Source organism: Diabrotica undecimpunctata, chromosome 5, assembly GCF_040954645.1.
Source record: "Diabrotica undecimpunctata isolate CICGRU chromosome 5, icDiaUnde3, whole genome shotgun sequence".
Classification (NCBI taxonomy): domain Eukaryota; kingdom Metazoa; phylum Arthropoda; class Insecta; order Coleoptera; family Chrysomelidae; genus Diabrotica; species Diabrotica undecimpunctata.
Window position 1 is genome coordinate 118202041 of NC_092807.1, and position 23166 is coordinate 118225206.

General features: G+C 32.3%; 1 protein-coding gene across 1 annotated transcript in view; it reads left to right on the top strand.

The window, feature by feature from the left end:
- Window positions 1-11392, top strand: part of LOC140441707 (NPC intracellular cholesterol transporter 2 homolog a-like) — a 38787-nt gene extending 27395 nt beyond the window's left edge. The window contains exons 2-4 of the mRNA XM_072532589.1: window positions 1865-1975; window positions 6684-6856; window positions 11118-11392. Coding sequence (XP_072388690.1) covers window positions 1865-1975; window positions 6684-6856; window positions 11118-11204 — 371 coding nt within the window. The 3' untranslated portion in view covers window positions 11205-11392. The remainder of the gene's footprint in view (window positions 1-1864; window positions 1976-6683; window positions 6857-11117) is intronic.
- Window positions 11393-23166: the final 11774 nt, after the last annotated feature.

Here is a 23166-nt window from a genome sequence, read left to right on the forward strand (position 1 = left end):
GTCATGTATCTTGTTTCAGACAGGCATATGACATCTGGGTTAGGTTCTGTAAGTTGGCTTCGATAGTTTTTATAATATTTAGGGAAACTTCTCCATTATATATAACATGGATTACATATTTGAGTCTTACTTGTTAAACGCTTTCTTTAGGTAAATCAAACACAGAAGTGCTGGTCTATTATACTCTACTGATTTCTAAGTAATTTGCTTTATAGCGAATATTGCATCTGTACAAGATATTCTACTATATAGATACTTATATCTTAAACAATATAAAACCTGAAGATTTTTACTGAACGTCTTTTTAAAGAGGAAGGACAAGAAGTTTTTTTCTATAAATTTATGTCTATACATATACCCCAGTAAAAAAATTTATGGACAAAAGTAAAATCGCGTATGTCTTTATTTTTTTGCTTCGTTTTTTGAATATATTTTTGACAAAAAAAAAAAAATTTTTTGACTATAAAAGGTGACAATTCGATAGGAAATTTAATTTTTAACCACTTTCCTGTAAATGTATATCTATAAAAAGTGCATACAATTTACCTACTACTACTACTACTTGTCGGTTTATAGCGTTCTCCGCCGTTTTCCGACTTCCAATCACCACTTAGACCGGTTGTTCCATAGATCTTCTTCTATGGCCCTCTCTCTCTCAGTTCTTTATTTATTCCTTCGCTCCAACTTTTTCTCGGTCTACCTCGTTTTCTTTTTCCTTCTGGTTGCCACTTTAGTATTTCTTTTGGCATTCGTTGTTCGTCCATTCTTTGTATGTGTCCGAACCAGATAAGTTGTTTTGTTGTTAGGTCATCTGTGATTGTTCGTTTGATTCCCATTATTTCTCTAATGCGTTCGTTGGTAATCCTTTCTCTTCTAGATCTTCCTACGGTTTCTTCTCCAAAAATCCATTTCCGTCGCTTTCAGCGTTGACAGTGTTCTTTCTTTCAGTGGACATACCTCACAGCGGTATAAAGTGATACTTTTTACTATAGTCTCATAAATTTTTTTTTATTTTCTTTGCGGATGGATTGGTCCCATAAAATGGTGTTTAACATTGTGATGGCTTTTCTCCCTGACTTATTTCTCTCTCTGATGGCTTTGTCTAATGTTCCATCTTGTGAAATAGTAATACCTAGGTATTTGTAGTCACAGCAGGGCTTTATTGTAGTGTTATCGTCTAATATGAGATCTTTTTTTCTGCTCCAATGCACAGGTATTCGGTTTTCTTTTTATTTACTTCTAGACCCCATATATCATACTCTTCAATTAATTTTCGTGCCATATAGTTTAAATCGTCATAATCTTGAGCCATTACTACTTGATCTTCTGCAAAGTTAAGCGTATATATCATAGTATTGGTGAGAGGTATCCCCATTGTCCTGCATTTTTGTTTCCATCTTTTTAAAACACTTTCGAGATATATTTTAAATAAAGTGGGAGACAAGCAACATCCTTGCTTAAATCCTTTTGATGTTATAAATCCTGTTGTTATTTGTGTCCCTGCTTTACCTAAATGTTCATAATTAGTCCCTATGCATCCTAGTGCATAGGGACTAATTCACGCCTTTCTTAAAAATGCACCCTTCTAAATGGTATCACTATTTGGTGGTCCATTGACCATTTAAAACAAAAAAACTCTTTTTGAAGTACATCATTAATAGCCTACTAAGAGAGATTTTAATAAAATTGACGCCATTTGATCGTGCGATGCTATATTTAGTCAATCAGTTTGGGTGTTTACCAATATTTGTTACATTTACAACTACTTATAATTTTTTTTTAATTTCTTTAATTAACCATAATAAATTTATACTCACAATATTTAGTTTACTTGTTGTTATACAGTATTTTTTATCTTTTTTAGGATCCGAGACTGGCCAAATAGTCAAAATCGAGTTAGCAGGTTGTGAAGGAGAAGACCGATGCCCATTAAAGAAAGGAACAAACGCATCAATGGTGGCAACGTTTAAATCGAGTAAGCTATTAATTGACATTGTTGTAGTAATAAAACGATTACACCTGTTTTTGAAGCCATGAAAATAAAAAGAATTGCTTCCTTCTCGTGTAGCCTATTTAGTATTTTGTATAGTAAATATAAATGTATTTTGTACTCTCAATCAAAAAGGAATGTGATTGCAACTTTTACTTGAGCCACCTCTGAACTATTGCAGTATAAACCAAGGTTCATTTTTTTAAATTTAATATTTTTTGTTCCCTTACATGTAACTTCAGCTACAAATTTCACCCAATACCGTCTTTTTAACATGAAATACCACCATGCAGATAAAGCTGGATGAAAGCACAAAAACTAATCCCTTGACACTACAACGGGGAGTAAGACAATGAGACACCATCTTTCCCAAACTATTTACCGTTGCTCTAAAAGACATTTTTAAGAAACTAGAATGAAACAACAAGGGTATCAAAGTCGACGGATCATACTTAAACCATTTGAGATTCGCAGATGACATAGTTTTAATAGCCGATAATATCCAGGAACTAAATGATATATTACAACAATTGAATGCAGTTTCAGGAGCAGTAGGCTTAAAAATGAACTACAACAAAACAAAAATACTGAGCCGAGACCAGACAAATACAAAATAATACCATAGAAAATGTTGAACATTATGTATATCATGTATATCTAGGTAATGTCATCAAACTGGGAAAACCAAATCACGATGCTGAAATTAAAAAAAGAACACAACTGGCATGGGACGCTTTTGGCAAACTAGAATATATCTTGAAAAACACCTCCATTCCTGTAAACTTGGAGAAAAAGGTGTATAACACATGCATACCACCAGTTTGTACCTACGGCTTGAAGAGAGTAGCCCTTACGAAAAAAATCTGCTAAAAATTAGAAACAACGCAAAGAGCAATGGTATGAATTATGCTTGGAATATCACTGAATAGAACGAAGATTAGGGCTATTGTGGAAGAAATTACAAAAATGAAATGGCGCTGGGCAGGACTCGTAGCCCGATATAATAACAACAGGTGGACACGGATAATTCTAGAATGGAGATCAAGGACGACAACAAGAAGCATGGGAAGACCTCAAAAAGATGGGTAGATGACATAAGAGTATTGGCAGGCAAACAGAGGATTAAACTGGCGCAAGATAGAGAAAGATGGAAGCAATTTGGAGAGACCTACATTCAGGAGTGAACGGAAAATGGTTGACAAAGAGAGACCAATATCTTAAAATTAGTATATTCTGTGATGTGCAATCGTTTGTAAATTTAAAAGTTTAAATTTAGCGTTTATTAGGCATATTTCAAATGCTTAGTTGTTGCGAAAAATTAATACCCAATCTTTTGAAGGTTGGGTTAAAAAAAATTAAATAGTGAGTAGTAAGACTTTTGCAAAAAATTGCATAAAAATCCTGCTCCTTTAATCAACAATTAAAGGGGCAGGATCGAACTAAGTTTTAAAACTGATCGATGATAATAATTAAAACTGGATAATTTTTCGTCTTTTGGGGCCCCTGAACAAGAACTGGAGCAACATTTACCAATTAAATATGACACAATCTGTTGCAACCGTCACAATAAAAACGTACCTAAATTTCCATTTAAAACACAAGCAATAGTTTTTCCTGCTCTGGAAAATACAAAGTTGGAAGAATATTTGTTTACAGTTGGTGATTATGGGATAAAGGATATGTCACCGTTACTTAACAGGCAAAATATGACGCGACTAAATTTAGTAATCTACCAAGATAATTAACAATCCGAATATATTGATCAAGATCAAGAGTGTGTAAGAAACATAAATTTTTCTTTCCCCCCTTCTCTCTGTTCGGATTGCCGAATATAGGCGTCTCATAATTCTCGCCATTTATCTCTGTTGTTTGTAACACGTTTTCACATTGGTACTCCAGTTCTTTTAATATCTTCGCTCCACCTCATTGTCATCCATTGTCCAATTTCACAGTCATACAGTAAGACAGAAAAAACGTAACATCTGATCATTCGGATTCTAAGCTGCAGACTACGGTCTGATTTGCTCCCAAATATTTTATGGAATTTACCTGTTCTATTATTTGACCCTTGGCAAACACATGTACGTTTATTGGTGTGTTTACAAATATTTAAGTTTTAGTTTTGGAAACGTTTAGATGTAAACCGAACATTTCGCTATGGTGAACTACTGTATTTATTATACGAGTATTTTGTAGTTCTTGTGCGTTGCTTGCTATTAAGACGGTATCATCAGCATATCTGATGTTATCTATGCTGATTCCGTTAATCTTAATTCCGCCTTGGACATCGTCTAATGCATTTCTGAATATAGACTCCGAATACAAATTAAATAGTAGCGGTGATAAGACGCAACCCTGTCTAACTCCTCGTCGGATTTGTATATCTTGTGTGATGTATGTAAATGTAAATTTTCATATATGAGATCTGTTATTTAATTTTTGAATAGAAAAATAATTATTGGTAATTAGCTTGTCGCTACAGTTCTATTACGAATGTTTTCATTGGTTTTATGGTCTTTGAGTGAAATACCCAGCATCTGTCGTTCCATAGCTCTCTGAGTTTTTCTGATCTTCTCCATGTTTATTTTAATGAATGTCCAGGTTTAAGCTCCATATGTAAGTTCAGGTATGATACAGGAATTAAACACTTTGGTTCGCAGTCTTTGAGGTATATTTTTATTTTTAAGTACGTATGAGAGTCTTTCCAATGTTGCAAATCTAATTATTACACGGCTGCTTATTTCAGTAGTCAGATTTTCTTTGCTTACCATAAAATTATACCTGTTTGGAATTATAGCAGATTTATAGATGTATAGATACAAATGAGCCGTTACGATAGAGTTGACATACAAATAGAACCGTATAGCTGCCATTGCTCTTCATATGTGTGAAATACAAAGAGCTTGTATTTTTGAATTACTCAAACCGTTAAATACTTCACGTGTTTTTGTGTTTTGTACTATTAAGTTATTCAAAGATTCTTTGAAATTCTAAATGCAGCGTATAAAATATTTTCTACAGTAATATGCCACCGTATGGCACCATATGCAGAACGAATAGTATCAAATACCAGGCTGGTTTCAGAGGTGGTAAATAGACAAATGATCAGATTGCAACCCTACGACTCTGTGAATAGAATAGAAATGTTTAAAGCAATGAAAGGCGCATCTGAGGTAGATAGGGCATGTAATGCGGATGGAACAAAATATGCTAGAATGAAAGCTAGAAAAACGCTCCTTTATAGACCCATTAGTCAGAGAAGAAGAGGAAGACCCAGAACAAGGTTCCTTTATAACATCGATGAAAACACAAGAAATATGGAAATATATCCTTGGCGGAGAAAGGCATTGGATAGGGGCGAGTAAAGAGAAATTTTAGAGAAGGCTAGGATCCATGCAGGGTTGTAAAACCAGAATGATGATGATGTTAAATTATTTTTGGAAACGAGAGGAGTAAATGACTATAAAAGATTCGTCCGGCCTTGCGTGGCTTGTGCGCCAAATCCTATTACCGCTGGTAAGTCAAAAAATAACAAAAATCCTGCTCGAAAACAAAAAAATTTTGCTCGGTAAATGAATATTGTGCCGAAAACCATGAGTCACATTATCAAACAAAACTTGAGATTTGGGGTTCTCAAACGACTAACAACACAATCCCCTATCACTGTATTAAAACAATAAAGGAAAACAAATTAAGGCGCATGTTATCGTTGTATGTTAAAGGGCGTTACAAAGAAATCTCCTTTACAGATAAATAAAATTTCGTCTGGAGAAAACTTTCAATAAGGAAAACGATTGAGTTTATGCACAGTCATCCAATGAAGTCCGCGAACTAGTGCCAAGGATTGGTGACGAGGCGTCACTTCTTTGTGATCATATACCCATATATTATTAGTAATTAACAGTGGCCGTCAGCCATCCCAAAATTAATCTACTCGACAATTAATTGAGGTTATTTTGAGAGGGCATGGTCTGTACAAGACATCACCATAATCAAGAGTCTTTAAAACAGTCCAACATACTTCGAAGCTTTATTCAGGCAAATATTTACAGTTTTAGTAGTACATTAAATCAAACTATTTTATTTTTTAATTAACGATTGAGCAGAATCAGACACAGGGCATTAAAAACAATTCAGAATTATAAAAACATTCGAACTGAACATTGTTCCTTCGATCCGGATATAAACCAGCGACCTATAAATGAACTACAATCATAAAGAAATGAAAAAATTGGATGTGAAAAATGCATTTTCCAGAGTTGCAAATTCAAAAAATTTTAACTTGGCAAGTATTGAATTAAATACGGTCAATTTTGCTACTCCGGTTTTGGGGATCGCTAAACAAAAATATCATGCCAGCGAAGATCTTTGATGTTCCTGGTACCCAGGAAGGAAGGTACCTAAGACAGGCTCTGGTAGAAGTTGTGAACAATGTGCCTATGAATGTCGTTCATACAGCGATTATCGATGAATGGCTCAACATACTTCAACGCTGTATTCAGGCAAATAGCATCCATCTTGAATGATTTTTTGGTAGTTTTGGTATTAGGTCAAATCAAACTAGTTTAATTTTTTTTTAGTTAAATACCTTGTGTTAATACTTATGGCAAGACTGGGTCTTTATTTAATATTTGTGTATTATTCATATCTTATTAATATTTATTAATTAGAAAATACTAATATTTTATTTTAGATACCAACTCTAAAACCCTAAAAACAGTTGTCATAGGTAAAGTTGGTTTAATTAAATCCAAATTTAATTTACCAAATCCTAATGCTTGTGACTTGGGAGTGACGTGTCCAATAAACTCCGGAGACACCTACACCTACACTGTCGGCCTGGTTGTAAAAAAAAATTATCCCAGGGTAAGTTACACTATTTATCAACAAAAATGGTTTGCTTCTATATTTGCCACAAGACAAAATTTATATTTCTTACTATAATAGTTGCTTGCACTTCATGTAAAATAATTTTTGTTTTCGCTGGTAATATTTTTTAATATTAATATCTTTATTAAATAATATGTTTTCAGCGGTTTACCAAAGGTAAACTCAGATAAAATAATTAGATGATAGTCAGTACTTTTCAATTCTTCTTTATTCTTTTGTCACACCCACGGGATCTTAAGTAATCCCCGACAGAACCAGATCTCAAATGGTTTCTTCTGCACGTATCTTCGTACAAGGTCTACGATTCAACACTATAAAAAAAGACAGAGAAGACGTAGCATCAATCAATCAAACAATGTTCTTTCTCGAGGATAGGAATATTGAGCCTTTATTCATTTCTTGTGCCCGTTTAGGATCGGTTAATCCTTTTCAGGCTTGGAGTTGAATGTGTGGAGTATGTAGTACAAAGCAAACAGTCCTAGATTCACTGTGGTGTTAGCATTCTTCTCCTAGTTGAAATGTAGTCACCATTGGAGAATCAGGGGTAAAAGGCTTGACTGAATTTGATGTTCTTTCCAGTTAAATGTGTGTGTTTTAGAGCTCAATGCGACAAGACCGGGTCTCTAGTGACCATTGGTCCTGTGCAGTCTCGAGCTTAACTCGCCCCCAAAACCAGTGTATTACACTGTAATTTTGTGGGTTAGTGTGCTCGTGAGTGGAGGCGCCTCGGCTTTCGAAAGTCGGCTTGCCGCATTTTACTTAGTGTGAAGGCGTAGCATCGCAGAATATTTACTTTTATACGAAGAGGAAGGTTGTGGCTCTTAAAAAAGGCTCCGATATGGTTGAAGGTGGATTTAGTTTTTACGATGCACGTTCTTATTTCCTGTTTGTTGGTTCATTTATCCGTTGTTGGTTGTAATTTATGTTGGAATCCGTTTAGTAAAATGCCTTTTTCAGTTCCGTACAAAGCTTCAATACATATTCTTGTAGAAACTAAAGATTAAAGGAGACAAAATACCGCGTTGTCTAATCTTTACGAATAATTTTCACATTTCACCTGAGTGTTTACCTTCATCTCTGAGATTTGCGGTCTGATTCAAGTAACGGTTTCTAATTATTTTTATATCTTGGTTGTAAATTTCGGCTTCTTTTAGTGCTTTAGTGCAACTTTAGTTCTTCAAACCAAATGAAAATTTAAATGTTAATTTCGCACAGCTTGTAAATTCTTTCATGGATTGCCTTTAGGAACAATTTTAGTAAATAACTTATGAGGCTTATCGTACACTTCTCATTGTTTTAGGTCCTAGTTTTGGTTTGATTGGAAGTGCAATACACTCATTGCTATTTCTCTAGAGTTATAATATATGTTGTTGAGAATTTTCGTAATTATAGCTACTGAGAGCTATAACGCAATGAGCAATACTCGTTGTCCATTATGTGGCCTGCTTCTTTGCTATCCTTTAACTGTGTTATAGCATTATACACTTTGTGCTTTAATATTTTTGGTCTATCGTTTACCTCTTTTTCTAGCTCAAAGGTGGTTTCTAGCTCTTTGGTCTTTAAATAGTTTCTCTAGTATTATTTCTTATTTTACTTTGTTTGTCCAAGTTAACGATTCCGTCAGAACTAGATAGATTTCCTTTGTCTCCATCTTAAGTCACCTGTCAGCTCTTTAACTTTCCTATGAGTATTGTGAATATCGTACTTTGACTGTATCTTAATTTCTTTGCATCTTTGAGAAGTGGCAGAAACATATCAAAAAGAAAATTAAAGATCCAAAACTGAAATACAAGAAATTTTATTGGTTATTAGGTAGAAGCTCATAACTTACAATCAAGAATAAGGTATTAGTTCACAAACCAACGCTCAAACAAGTGTGGTCTTATGGTTTATAGTTATGGGGCTGGTACTAGTGAAAGTAACTATGCTTGTCTTTAAAGAGTCCAACACCAAATACTAAGAAAATAACTTTGAAAAATTAAAGGCAAATATCGAGCACAATTTTAATAATCAAATCTTGCGCAAGTACTTTCGCTTTCTACAGCATCATCAGGGGCATTTTGTCAAATATACGCTATCCAGCAAGCGCAGAATGTAATAAACATGAAATTAAACATACATTGTACATAACAACACACTAAAACAAGGACAAACAGTTTAAAATTATTTAAAAAATATTTTACGCTACATTCTTGTCGGCAACAGGAGAGAGAATCATCTCTCTCCTGTTGAGAGAATTCATAATTAAGTTATTTTCGAACCAATCTTCGAAGGTCGATCCATCCATTTCGTCGTGGTAGTCCTGAGTATTTTTCTTTGCCAAAAACGTGAGCTCTGCTCCATCAACAAATCCACTAGTAGATCCTGCGTGCAATAAAACAAACCGTGCACCACGAGCTGTTGGAGGTTTTAATCCTGTTGTCAGACCATGAACAAAAGCATCGCGATGAGATGAAATTGTTTTATCAACCCATTCTTTTTTTATACTGTGCCCGATATTTACCCATGATTCATCCAAATAAACTATTATGTATCGTTTTGCGCGGTATTTACCAATTGCGCGTAAATAACGATGACGCCACAAGATTATTTCTGGTTTTTGAATTAAAATTGAATTTCTGCCACGTTTTATAAACACAAAATCCATATCACTCAGCAAGCGATGTAGCGTGGCCCGTGAAAAGTTGAGCAAAGTTTCTTCGACATTTACAACAGCTAATATGGTGTTTATTGTTGGTGGTATGTTGTCACGAAAAAATTGATGAACTATTCTACGAATTTGGCCCCTGACACCTTCATCGTACTTGTTGTCACGAGAATTACTAACCTTTCTCTCCTTGGGCCTGCTCTTTGGAGATTGTAATCCAGCAGGTGCTGAATATTTCTGTCGTATACGAAACAGAGTCTTTTCGCAAACACCACTCATTTCTGACCCTTTCCTAATTATACTTGATACAGAATCGTTGTTATCCTGAATAAGATAATGATTAATAATATTCATTAGTATTTGCTTCTCTGAAAGTTTTAGGGATTTTCCACGTTTCCATTAAACAATTTCCTCCATTTTGTGGTAAAAATTCGGCGCAAAATATAACAATAGCCAACAACAGAAAATAACAGTTATTGCCAACAGCAAATTACAACCACAGCCACCAACAAATAATAACAATAACAAAACAGTAACAGTACATCCAAATGATCAAATGGTATAAATAATCGCAACTCGAATATGTTTACGCGCTCTGAAGAACAAATAAAGACTTATTAAGGCCCTGAATGTATCAAGCTTTTAAACATATTCTGTACAAGAATTACTCTAATTGCTTCTTAATTACTGAATAACTTAGAAGAAAGTATTTGCAGTTAATATTAACCAAAATTACAAATTCCTTAGACATTATGGCAGTAATTAGCACCACAGAGAGATAAATAACATTTTAAATTTGGCAGTTAGTAGAAATTATAGTTACTATTAGAAACAGATCATGTATAGTATTGTTAAAATATTAGCAAAAAATATTTGTAAATTACATAAAATTGTACGTGAGGACTTGTTGAGAACACCTGGTTTATTCCGTTTATTTTGAAAAATAGAAAATAGAGAACGCCATCGCTCATTGCATAAAACTGGCAACGTCTTGGCGAAATTCACATAAGGTTAGCATTGCATATCTTACCCTGTACAGACTAGTCACTTTGATACAAATATAGATGATTTATTTCTACTACAGCTACGATCATCTACACTTCTAGTAGAAAAATCATCTTTGTAGTGCCGTCTCTAGAAGGAAGAGGACTTTGTGATATAGGTGAGGAATTAGAAAAAGGGAATGCTAATTAAAAAGTTATTGTCAAAAGCAGATTGAGATATCGTGTAACTTGCGCAATAAATAACACAACGCCGGACTAAAAAAAAGCGAACAATAAATGATAAATGCGTATCCGACAAAAAGTGAACTATTTGTAGAGATCCATTTTGGAACCTCTAAGCCACAAAATTTATTAAAATAAATTCAATGAAAACCATATCTATTATATCTGATAAACGTTTTAGTTCAATAGTCTAGTCTAGTTTTCTAGTATTTGATAATATTTTCAAATTTTAAAAGTTTTTCTTATTTGTTTAAAATACGCATTTTGTGCATAAACTTTATAAAGTTTAGTTGACAACTGATTTGTATATTTCTATATTATATCTAATATTTATACTATTATCTCTAATGTATTATTGTTTTAGGTAACAGTAGATATTGAGCTACATCTAAAGGACGAAAATGACAAAGACGTGATTTGTGCTTTAATACCAGCTAAGATTGTAGTATAAGCCAGAAAATTCCCATAATTCGTCGAAATGAAAAACGATACAAAATCAGAACAAATCTTTATAGCTATTCTTAAATCCTTTTAAACTGTTAATACCAACATACTTCGATATTTTTTTGGTTAATATAGGTTTTAACTTACAACCCTTTGTATTATATATATATTTTAAATAAAAAACAAAACTTGTAATATATTTATGTCTTACAATAAAGACTAACTAGTAGATGCATTACGAATATAAGGTAATATTTATGTCTTAGAATAACGATTTTATATGAAAAGACTTGGTAAAATAATAGATCCCAATTCGTAACTAAAAAATATATACGGTAACTGGTTGGTACATAAATTAAACAATATGTTAGCATTAGGAAGTAGAGGACCAGTAAGTGGTTGATATATTTGGAAGAAATATTTAGAAATATATTCATAGTTAGGAATATTATGGCTAAATAAAAAAATAATCAACAACAGCTATGGAAGTTTTCCAAAAAATGCATTTTTTAGTCAACTACAACTCTTATCGTAGTCCAATGTTAGTAAAATATATAATTATAAATTAAAATTAAATAAAGGTTTTTTAGGAAATTCTTTTCTTCTATAACAAAAACCCATTTTGTCTTATTATCCCATTATTGATCTGCAGTAACATTAGAAAGTCACTATAATAAAAATCACTGGTATAATCAGATTTTGCCTTACTACAGCCTTAGAAATAATGCTATTCCTTATTCCTGTATATATACGTATGGTTGGGTCATTATCTAAAATTTTGAAACTAAAGTTACATTCTAAGGATTTTACTATAATTACCCGGTACGATCTCCACATTCTCATTGCAAAACAAAATTTCTAACTCTCACTAAATGTCACAAATGTCACTATTAACTAGTTTGAGTTAACAGTAAACTAAACTATTTAGGATATAAAAGGTTTTCTTAGTCAATATAGTGATGGGTTAAAAACAAAATGGTTAATAGGAATAGAATATAATGTTCCTAATAATAGACTATCAAAAATACTATTAAAATACTTTAAACAAAATAACTAGCAATATATTTTTATACTCAAAGGTACCTGAATAGTATTCTTTTTTTTTTTTTAAACTGCATTTCATTCTGTCCTTTGAGACTCTTCTTTCACCTTGAAATTACTGGGAAGGTAGTACTATGTGACTACTTTCCTTAGAAGAACTCAAAATTAGGTACAAAAAATTGGAATAAACTTTAATTGGTTTGTTGATAAAATATTGGTATCGCCAATATTTCGATTCTCTTTTTGCGTCAATATTTTTGCGTCGCTGAGGTTAACAATATAAACATTTTTAGTTTTGTTTATATAAGACGGAGGATTTTTAAAGATTATGAGATCACTCTGCATAGAACACGATAGGATTCAGGTCGTTGTTTAGTCCGGACTTTCTCTAAATTCGTTATTGTTTGTTCGTTGTTCGTTTCTGTTATGGAAAATGTGTAGATAGTAGCAGTGTGGATTTTAGGCAAAATTTAAGATTTTGATTCGGAAGAAATATCTTACGGCGTGTAGGTCTTTAAAAGCCGGCAATTTCTTTTTAATTTATAAGGTGAATCTGTACTTAAAATGCAATCTGGCAGTTTCTGTTGAGTCAGTCACCGATTTGTGTGTGTTGTGCCTTATCTGAAAGATTTGTAAGATGGCGTTTCCAACCGTATTCGAGGTGTAAATGGCGTAATTATTCATTCCCGCAACGTTCATGGTTTAAAAATGACCATTGGTCAACGACGAGTTAGGTTTCTCACATTTTGTCAACAACGTCGACATCTCCTTTAGTTATGTTGTAGTCCATAATTATTTTCCGTTTGCCAGTTGTCTCGTCAACAGCATCATCGTAACAGGACCCTTAAGCTAGCGGGGACACATGAGCGGAATCCAATTTAACCTACGTAATATTTTTTCACCCATTTTTCACTAATTTATTACCACCCTAATAATTTTTCACCACCAAACCAACCTTAAGGGGAGCGATTCTGCTGGCTTAAGGTTCAAGCTAGCAGAATTAAAAAAAAAAACTTTTTGTTGATGGCATATTTTTTCACCAATTTTTCACTAATTTATTACCACCCTAATAATTTTTCACCACCAAACCACCCTTAATGGGAGCGATTCATAATAATATTCATATCAATAAATATTCTACCGAGAAAAAGACGTTGTCGCGTAAAATCTTCGCCCGTAAAACCGACTTTACAGGCAACCGATTTTTTTCACCATCAAACCACCCTTAAGAGGAGCGATTCTGCTAGCTTACGGTTCAAGCTAGCAGAATTAAAAAAAATATTTATGATATACCACAGTGTTCTGCTAGGTTTTTACGAATTTATTACAACTTTAGTAATTTTTTACCCCTTTACTACCCTTACTACCCCTTTAACAAAAATTAAATAAATTTGTTTTTTCAAAAATACTTCAATACATTTACTCGGTGTGTGTGTGCGAGAGTGTGTGGGTGAAAACCACTTCCGTTGTAATAATTGGTATTTTTAATTAAAAATTACTACTTACCTATTAGTTATTAATTACTTACTAAAAGTACTACAAATTTCACTGAAGATGGACTGATAAGTCCGAAAACGTTTTGAACTTAATCCTTTAGGATTTTTAAAATTTAATTAAATATACCAATTACAACAGTGTTTTACTTCAATGTTCGAGTTTTTTAACTATATGATATACAGCCAACTCACGGGAATGATATCCCTTTTTAAGTTGTAAAATTTTGTTAAAAAATAGGCAATGTACAAAACAACAATATTGCAATGTTTAGCATATAAAAAAGTTGGTGAAGTTGGTGTTTGTGTAAATTCTAGCATTAAAAGATGTAAACTACTTTCCTTATTTGAATTTCTAGTATTTATGGGAATTACCTTCCATACTGACATATACGGATTTCAAGATTGGAGGGTTATTGGAAAACAGATCCACTATTCAACTTAAAATCTTTTTTGCAGAACATCGGAAGAGATCTTTTTCTTATAATTTTAAGGTGCTTAATCTTCATCCATAATCCAATGGGACCGAATGTTATTCCTGAAGATCGGTTTTATAGAATACGAACAGTTATAGACTTTTTAATAATAAAATGACTGCTCTGCGTTATCCAGTAAAAGAATTATCACTAGATCAATCGATGGTACCGTGGAAAGTTAGACTTGGTTTTAAACAATATACTAAACAAACGACATAAAAGACGATATCAAGGTAAGAATTAATTCGTAAATTAATTTATAAAAAAGCAAAGAAAGACAGAATATTGCACGCGAATATTTACCTATAAATAATTGCTAATAAATCGGACAAACGCGAAACGAAAACGAAAAGATGCAGAGTATGCCCTATCCTAAAAATAAGAAAAAACCCAATTTATGAGTGTGTGGATTGTGCCGAGAAACCAGATCTCTCCGTGGGCGATTATTTCAAACATTTCCATAAACAAAATAAATAAGTTAATATTTTTTTGTAATAACCTTTAATTTTTACCTATATTCAACTGACAATGAATGAAAAATCGACAAAGAATTAAAATACAAATATCAGCTGTTCTGACCAACCGGTAATTTCGGTCTCATTTGAATACCTACTTAAAATATTTATATCCTAAAATGTTTTCCAATATAAATTCTTTATGTTATACACCTAATCTTAAAATTATGTTTTGACCAATCGTTAATACTTTTCTTATTTAAATAATATTAAAATATTAAATACCTAAATTATTTTTCAAATTTTCATCTATCTAATGAATACAAATCTTTTAACAATAGGTGCACACGGTCCCGACGACCCTCCTTTACAATCAGATAAATAATGTAATAGACGTAATAAAATTATTTCAATTTGAATATTTCTTACCTGGTAATTTATTCTGTGAAATATAAAAATTCCATTGTATTTACCAAAACTCAACTTGATTTCAGTTATTTTATATTCATAAAAGGAACTAACGATTAGATTTCGCTTAGCCATCTAATACGACTCGAATCAGAGTCAATTTTTTAAAACAGGTAACATTTATAGTTTTTGGAATAAAGTGTTTTCATATTTTTAATATTTAAACATTGAAAAAATAAATATTAGTTAGTATAGAATGACATTTGAAAATGTTTTTCAATTAGGGTAGTTGAGAAAAACATGACTAGGCTGGTAAAAATATAGTAAAATTCTAGCAGAGCACTCTTGTGTTTTCAAAAAGATTTTTTATTCACCTAGCGTTAATGTGTATCTTGTTGAATGTTTCCCATTAACTGATGCTTAGGGGGTCAAAAATTATAAGGGTGGATCAAATTTAGTTAAAACCAGGCAAGCAATTTATATTTTCAGTTACAAGTAGAATACAGTAAAATTATAAAAATAGATTTTTTATCACCTTAAATTTTAACGTAGTAGAATTATTGACTCCTCATAGAGGGTAGTTGAAGGGTGAAAAAATACTAGGATGGTAATGTATTAGTATAAATCTAGCATAATACTGTAGTATCTCATATTTCCGAAAAGATTTGCTTTGCATTCAACCAGGGTAAATTTGTAGATGGTGGAATTGGTGAAGTTGGTTAACATTTAGTAAAAACTAACCAGGGTGTTTCTTATTTTATTTATAAATAGTATTTAGTAAAATTATAAAACAAAACTTTTTCACCTTTAATTTAAACGTAGCAGAACAATTGACTTCCACTAAGGGTTAGTCGAGGGATAAAAAATTACTAAGTTGGTAATAAATTCGTAAAAACTTAGCAAAACACTGTGGTATATCATAAATAATTTTTTTTAATTACGCTGGCTCGAATATTAAGCTAGCAGGAACGTTTCCAAATAAGATTGGTTTAGAGATGGAAACTTATCAGGGTAAAAATACTTTTTTATATCAGTTATATGTAGAGGATAGTGAAATTGTAAAAAAAGATTTTTTTCACGTTAAATTTTAACCTAACAGAATTATTGACTTATCACAAGGGGTAGTTTAGGTGTGAAAAATTACTAGGGTGGTAATAAATTAGTAAAAACTTAGCAGAATACTGAGGTATTTCAAAAATACGTTTTTTTTTATTTTGCTGGATCAAATATTCAGCTAGTAGGAATGTTTTCGAATAGGTTTATGGGAGCAAAATTATCAGGATGGTCAAAGTTTAGTATAAACTTAACAAAACACTTTTTATTTCAGTTATAAGTAGTGGACAGTAAATTTAAAAAAAAAATTCTCCTTAAATTTTAATCTAACACAATTATTGACTTTTTACAAAGGGATAGTTAAGGGGTGAAAAATTACTAGGATGGTAATAAATTCGTACAAACCTAGCAAAACACTGTGGTATATTATAAATATGTTTTTTTAATTCTGCTAGCTTGAACCGCAAGCCAGCAGAATGGCTCCCCGTAAGGGTGGTTTAATGGTGAAACAATATTAGGGTGGTAATAAATTACTGAAAAATGGGTGAAAAAATATGCCATCAACAATTTTTTTTTTTTTTAATTCTGCCATCTTGAACCTTAAGCCAGAAGAACCGCTCCCATTAAGGGTGGTTTGATGGTGAAAAATTATTAGGGTGGTAATAAATTAGTGAAAAATTGGTGAAAAAATATGCCATCAACAAAAAGTTTTTTTTGAATTCTGCTAGCTTGAACCTTAAGCCAGCAGAATCGCTCCCATTAAGGGGGGTTTGGTGGTGAAAAATTATTAAGGTGGTAATAAATTAGTGAAAAATTTGTGAAAAAATATGCCATCAACAAAAAGTTTTTTTTTTGAATTCTGCTAGCTTGAACCTTAAGCCAGCAGAATCGCTCCCCTTAAGGTTGGTTTGGTGGTGAAAAATTATTAGGGTGGTAATAAATTAGTGAAAAATTGGTGAAAAAATATGCCATCAACAAAAAGATTTTTTATTTTATTATTCTGCTAGCTTGAACCTTAAGCCAGCAGAATCGCTCCCATTAAGGGTGGTTTGGTGGTGAAAAATTATTAGGGTGGTAATAAATTAGTGAAAAAATATGCCATCAACAAAAAGTTTCTTTTTTGAATTCTGCTAGCTTGAATCTTAAGCCAGCAGAATCGCTCCCCTTAAGGTTGGTTTGGTGGTGAAAAATTATTAGGGTGGTAATAAATTAGTGAAAAATGGGTGAAAAAATATTACGTAGGTTAAATTGGATTCCGCTCATGTGTCCCCGCTAGCTTAAGGGTCCTCATCGTAACGCATAGTTTGTAGTAACAGCACATTTCTTTTCCGTTTTGGAGAATATGAAACGAGCGTATACTTACCTCTAAAGGCAAACATAATGGATTTTTCTGGTCTTGATAATAACATTTGAAGAGGTAATTCACGTATCTCCGTCATAGGAAGGCTAGTAAAAAGGTTGCCAATCGTGATATTTCCATTTGATATCAAAATAGGTGAACAAAGAAAAGGCACTAATGATAAATTCGAATTATCCCATTGAAATGATCCGGCATGCTGTTTTCTTACGTAAACTTCGAAATTCGCAGTATAAAACATTTTGGCGTCCACTAAGACATATATTTTTATTCCGTAGCTATTCGGTTTTTTAGGCATATAAATTTTGAAAGAACACTTACCTCGAAATAATTCGAGTTTTTCGTCAATCGTGGTATATGCAGATATATTGTAATGTTTTACACAGCATTACACATCATAAATTTCCCTAATTGGAGTTAATTTGTCAACTTGTACTCTTTCTTGCCTGGTAGCTTTATCATCAAAACGAATATGTTTTAGAAAAACTGAAATCGTATCCGGGACATAGTAAGTCTAAATATGTCCATAGCCACTCCGTCTGTCCTAAATAAATCTTCAGCGTTTCTCCTAATTTTTTTTACTGGCACCAGAATTATATAAAAGTTCCAATAATGCTTTGCTTTTATTTCTAATAAATCAGTTGGTCTTAAACAACGATTTTACGAAATTTCATAGGCTTACATTTCTATAAATTTGTTGGTGTAAGTAACAATTTTTATGTTTAAAGAGAAGAAGCATTTCCAAAATTTCTGAATCTTTATTTTTATGCCTTATATCTCCCTTAGGTCCAGGTAAGTGGGTGTAAATATTTTCAGAGCGTGTTTGAACATTTCATGCTGATGCAGGATGTTTTCGTCACCTGGTAGTTCCATCTGTAGCAATAAGACAGGGTATTCTTGCAGCTTGTTCGACAAGAATAGGTAAGTTTTGTGCATTCTCAAAGTTCTCTTCCGAGTCTATATCCTCACTAGTTTCTATAATATGGTCGTCTATCAAACTCACATCATCATTATCTGGTTCTGTCCCTAAATCAGTTAAAACGTTCCCATGAAGTCATAACAGCCGTCATTTACTGTAAACAAAAATTAAACAAATCAGTCTTACCTCAAAATGTAACGGCAACTATAACGTCGGTTTGTGGGACCAAATCATATATAATATTCAAAATTCCTAGTAAACGATACACACTAACCACTTGCTAAACTACGACTGAATAGACGCAGGCACGTTCCAAAGTTACTGTGAAGTGCAGATTGAAATAAAAATTAGCGGGGCTAAGGTTAAATTACAAAATTTTAATAAACGTCGAAGTGAAGCAAAATACCTAGGAGTCACCATGGACAAAGAAATAACTTTCAAAAAGCACGTAGACGCCATAATCCAAAAAGCCAACATGGCAAAAGCTTCAATAGGAGGACTCATCGGTAAAAAAAGTAGAAAAAGTAAACTAAAGAAAAGAAAAATAAGGGTAATAAATAGTATTCTACTAATACTAACATATGCATTTCTTGCATGGGGACACATCTCTAACACCATAAAGAAAGAAGCAAGCGGCACAACAGCACCCGAAAAGAGGCAGTCAACGTACCAAATTACATCGCTAAATGATTTTTATTCAAAGAACTGCAGCAAGTTGGGGTGATTGAAATAATAAAGAGAAAAGCCAGAAAAAAATACGCTGAACTGGAGATCACCCAAGTCCCATAGTGCAAAAAATCATGAGAAACGACGCTTTTAGAAATTAAATAAATAAATGTACCAGAGAGAAAACAAAATAAAAAAAAATCGGTTGCCTGTAAAGTCGGTTTTACGGGCGAAGATTTTACGTGACAACGTCTTTTTCTCGGTAGAATATTTATTGATATGAATATTATTAAATTGCACAATAGGAACAAGGAATTGAATGAAAATAAGAATTGCATTACCGATTTATTAGGTATTTTATATATTATTTATATTTTATATATTATATTTTTATATATTATTTTATATATTATTTATTTTATATTATATAATTGATCTTATTATTTTCTACAAAATTTATTTGAAAATTTTTTCGATATATCAATTAGTTAAGGAGATATCATCGATCATTGAAGTTATTGTTTGCTACCAGTATTTTATATATTTATTTTTTTCAGTTATAAAAAATTACTATTTCCAATTGTGTCTACCAAGTATGGTCACATGTATTTGCCTACATATTAAATAATAATAAGTACAGATAATGTTATGTGACGCTCACTTCTGATTATATATATTTTAATATTTTTAATTTTAAAGAATCAATTTGAAAATCAAAACACTTATTCAGATCGAAGGTTCAAATTTTTGCTAAATAAATTTGAAATTAATTAAAATTTGTAAATGTAAATGGTAAAGTTGAAAATTAAAACATTTACTAAAATTGGAATTTGAAATTCTTGCTAAACACAGTTAAATTCTAACTCCGCGCGTGGTGATTGGTCGGTTTAGTTCGTTTGTTTGGTCGCCCTGTTTTGACAGGTTAGAAGATATAATTTGTTATTTTAAATGTTTGACTAGCAATACGCGCTGTTTCTTCTCAATCGACTGAATTACGATTGATTGCAGAGTGATTTAAACTAATAATTTACTTAACACTATCAACATTTGTCAATAGTATGACATAACCTATAAACTCAGTTTCTCAACTTTTGTGTCAATCTAACAATTAATCAATCAATCATAGTTTACGATAATGAAATATTAGTGTACAATTATTTACCTTTATTGTTGTAGTTGTTGTAAATGACGAATCTAAGCACTCCACATTTTCACTACAGACACAGCTGACGATACTTTCAACGATTTTCAACTTTAGCGATTCAACGCGCCTAATTCTCTAGTGCCGCGCGCAGCGGACCGATCATGTTTGAGTGGGAGAGAGACGCAAGGCATTCGCCGGTCCGGCGGGCCTCTCTCGTTCGGCGACTCACTGTAACAGACGTGAGCGGGCGTTACACTTTTTCTTAAATGACTCCGAGCCACAACCTAATTTAAGACGTTGTCACGTCAATAAATAAACAAGAAATAAAAGTGGATAGTTCGTAGCTATAACACCGAGGACAAGCGCAGCAATGTGTACGCAAATGGAGAAGATTATTTTAATATACACTAATAAGTTTTTTATTTTCAGACATTCTACAAAAAAATACCACAAAAAAAAATAAAAATACTAACAAAAAACTATAACAGGACTAAAGCGCCTAATTCTAGCATGAATTTGAATCGGTTAAGGTACCATGTTGGAGTTTTATTACCCAGGACTACTACATGAAGAGCATTTTTGGCTGATAGTTGTGCCCCTATCGTGCATCAGAATGTTATAAGAGAAAAAGGATAGTCTAAGATTGTAACAAACTGATTTGCATGAAACATACAGAAAGTATGATATTTATTTGCTGTGAATGCAGTATACAAAACATTGATTGCGATATCCGTTGATTGTTACCTTTTATTATGGATTTTTATACTTGGTTTAGTTTGTTAATTTAAAATTCTATTATTAGTAAGCTTAATTTAGTAAGTTTGGAGTTTCATCATTAATTTTGTTTATTAAACATATATTTTTTTAATTTTGGGGTTTAAATTACAATGAACAATGTTACAATCAACAGATAAATGATCTTGTTACATATGGGAAGACCACTGAAAAAGGGTTAAACACATTCTGCCCAAAAATTTCGCCCAGCACCCTTTATATTTTTTAAAGGGTACATTTTTGAACAGAAATGAGGTATACAGACGGGGCAAATAAAAAAAAATTCATGAAAATAAAAAAAATTCTTTAACAATAAGTATTTTTGGAAATATATTTACTAAAAGTAAAAAAACACAAATAACTGGAAAAAACGCTAATAACAATAAAGATAATTACATATTATCGTAAAAAGAAGAAGATATACCATATAAATGTCTCAACTGACAGTGTATTAGATACCTTATCGATAAATACTATTCCGAAATAATTATAAACACAATTTAACAATCGGCAAAAAATCCCTAATAGAATTTGCCCAGATAAAAGACTGAAACCAAAATGAATTTTTAAACTCACAACTACATCGTGTGTACTAGCATAGGTCGCTTAAAATTGGTCATACAGTGTGGAAATCACTTATGGAATAAAATTGTTTGTGTCCTTATTATAGAAAATAATAAAAAACTCTGGAATAAGTTAACTTTTTAAATTTAAATGTGCGTTCTTTTAATATAAATTTAAATGCACAGGGTGATCCACGCAAGTCTAGCATAGTCCATAATCTTTATTTTTAATGCAACACCCTGTATATTTTTTTGCTTTTAAAAAACTCTTAACAAACCGATTTCAACAAACTATATCATGTAGGGTCTATAATGAATAATACAAGATAAAATTTTGAAATTAATAATTTATCACGTGTTATGGTATTATTTTAAATTAGCTAAATACAGGCAATCCTCTTCTAGTCTAAGTGTCAGTATTTTAAGAAAAATTTCTCTTTAGTAACCGTGTTAACATTTTTTGTCATAAATAGGTAAAAACAGTCTATATAGTCTGCTTATTAAACTAAATCAGTAAATAATGCGGATTGTTTTCAATCAGTTGTTGGTGTGTTGACATTTTACATTAAAATAATAAATTCCTAATTGAAAGCTAATTTTTTGCAGAAATAAAAATAAAATATTTAACTGAGACCCACCGAATTGAGATTTTCATGATGATCGGTTACTGGGAGAATTGAAGAAATCAAGTTGAAGTAGCAAACTTATTTAATCAGAGGTATTCTTAGTTGCCTAATATTGCACAAGGTACTGTGTCTAAAATTTATGCACAATTCCGCGAACTTGGACATGTCAAACTATTAAAAAGAAAACCGAACTTCATTGAAGATGAGGTGAAAGTGGATATTTTGTTAAGTGTCGCAGAGAATCCAACGTCAAATTCATGTCAAATTGCACGTTAAAATAATGAGAGTCACACAACTGTCCTAAGGTGTCTCCATGAAGAAAAACTTCATCAATATAAATTGACTTGTGTGCAGGAGCTAACAGAAGTCGATCGAGATCGTAGAATGGATTTCTGCGAAAGAATGATGAATAAAATTAACACAAATGAAATAGCTCTTGGCACAATTCTTTTTTCTGACGAATCAACATTTACATTGAACGGAAAGGTAAACCGACAAGACTGTAGATATTGGTCAGCGGAGAATCCTCATTTGATGGGTGAGACACACATTTAAGCATGCTAAGAGACGATGTTCTTCCTCAGTTGGCTAACTAATATCCCAATCCAATAGATACGACCCACCACATGAAACTGTCTGGTTCCAGCAGGATGGTGCAACACCTCATTATGCTTTAATGGTGAGAAATTACTTAAATAAAATCTTCTTCAATTAGTGGATTGGACGAAGGAGTACCATTTTAGTGGCCAGGTAGGCTGCCAGATCTTACGCCTTTGGATTTTTTTCTGTAGGGTTATCTCAAGAACAAAGTATATGCAACACAACCAACTAGCATTGAAGACCTCAAAGAAAGAAAAACTACAGAAATACGGAATATTTCACCTCAAACTTTAAACAAAGTTCGGGACGAGTTTTATAGGAGACAGTGTTATTGCCAACAAGGTGGAGAACATTATGAGCATGTATTTTTAAGTTAATGTATCTCAACGTTTTT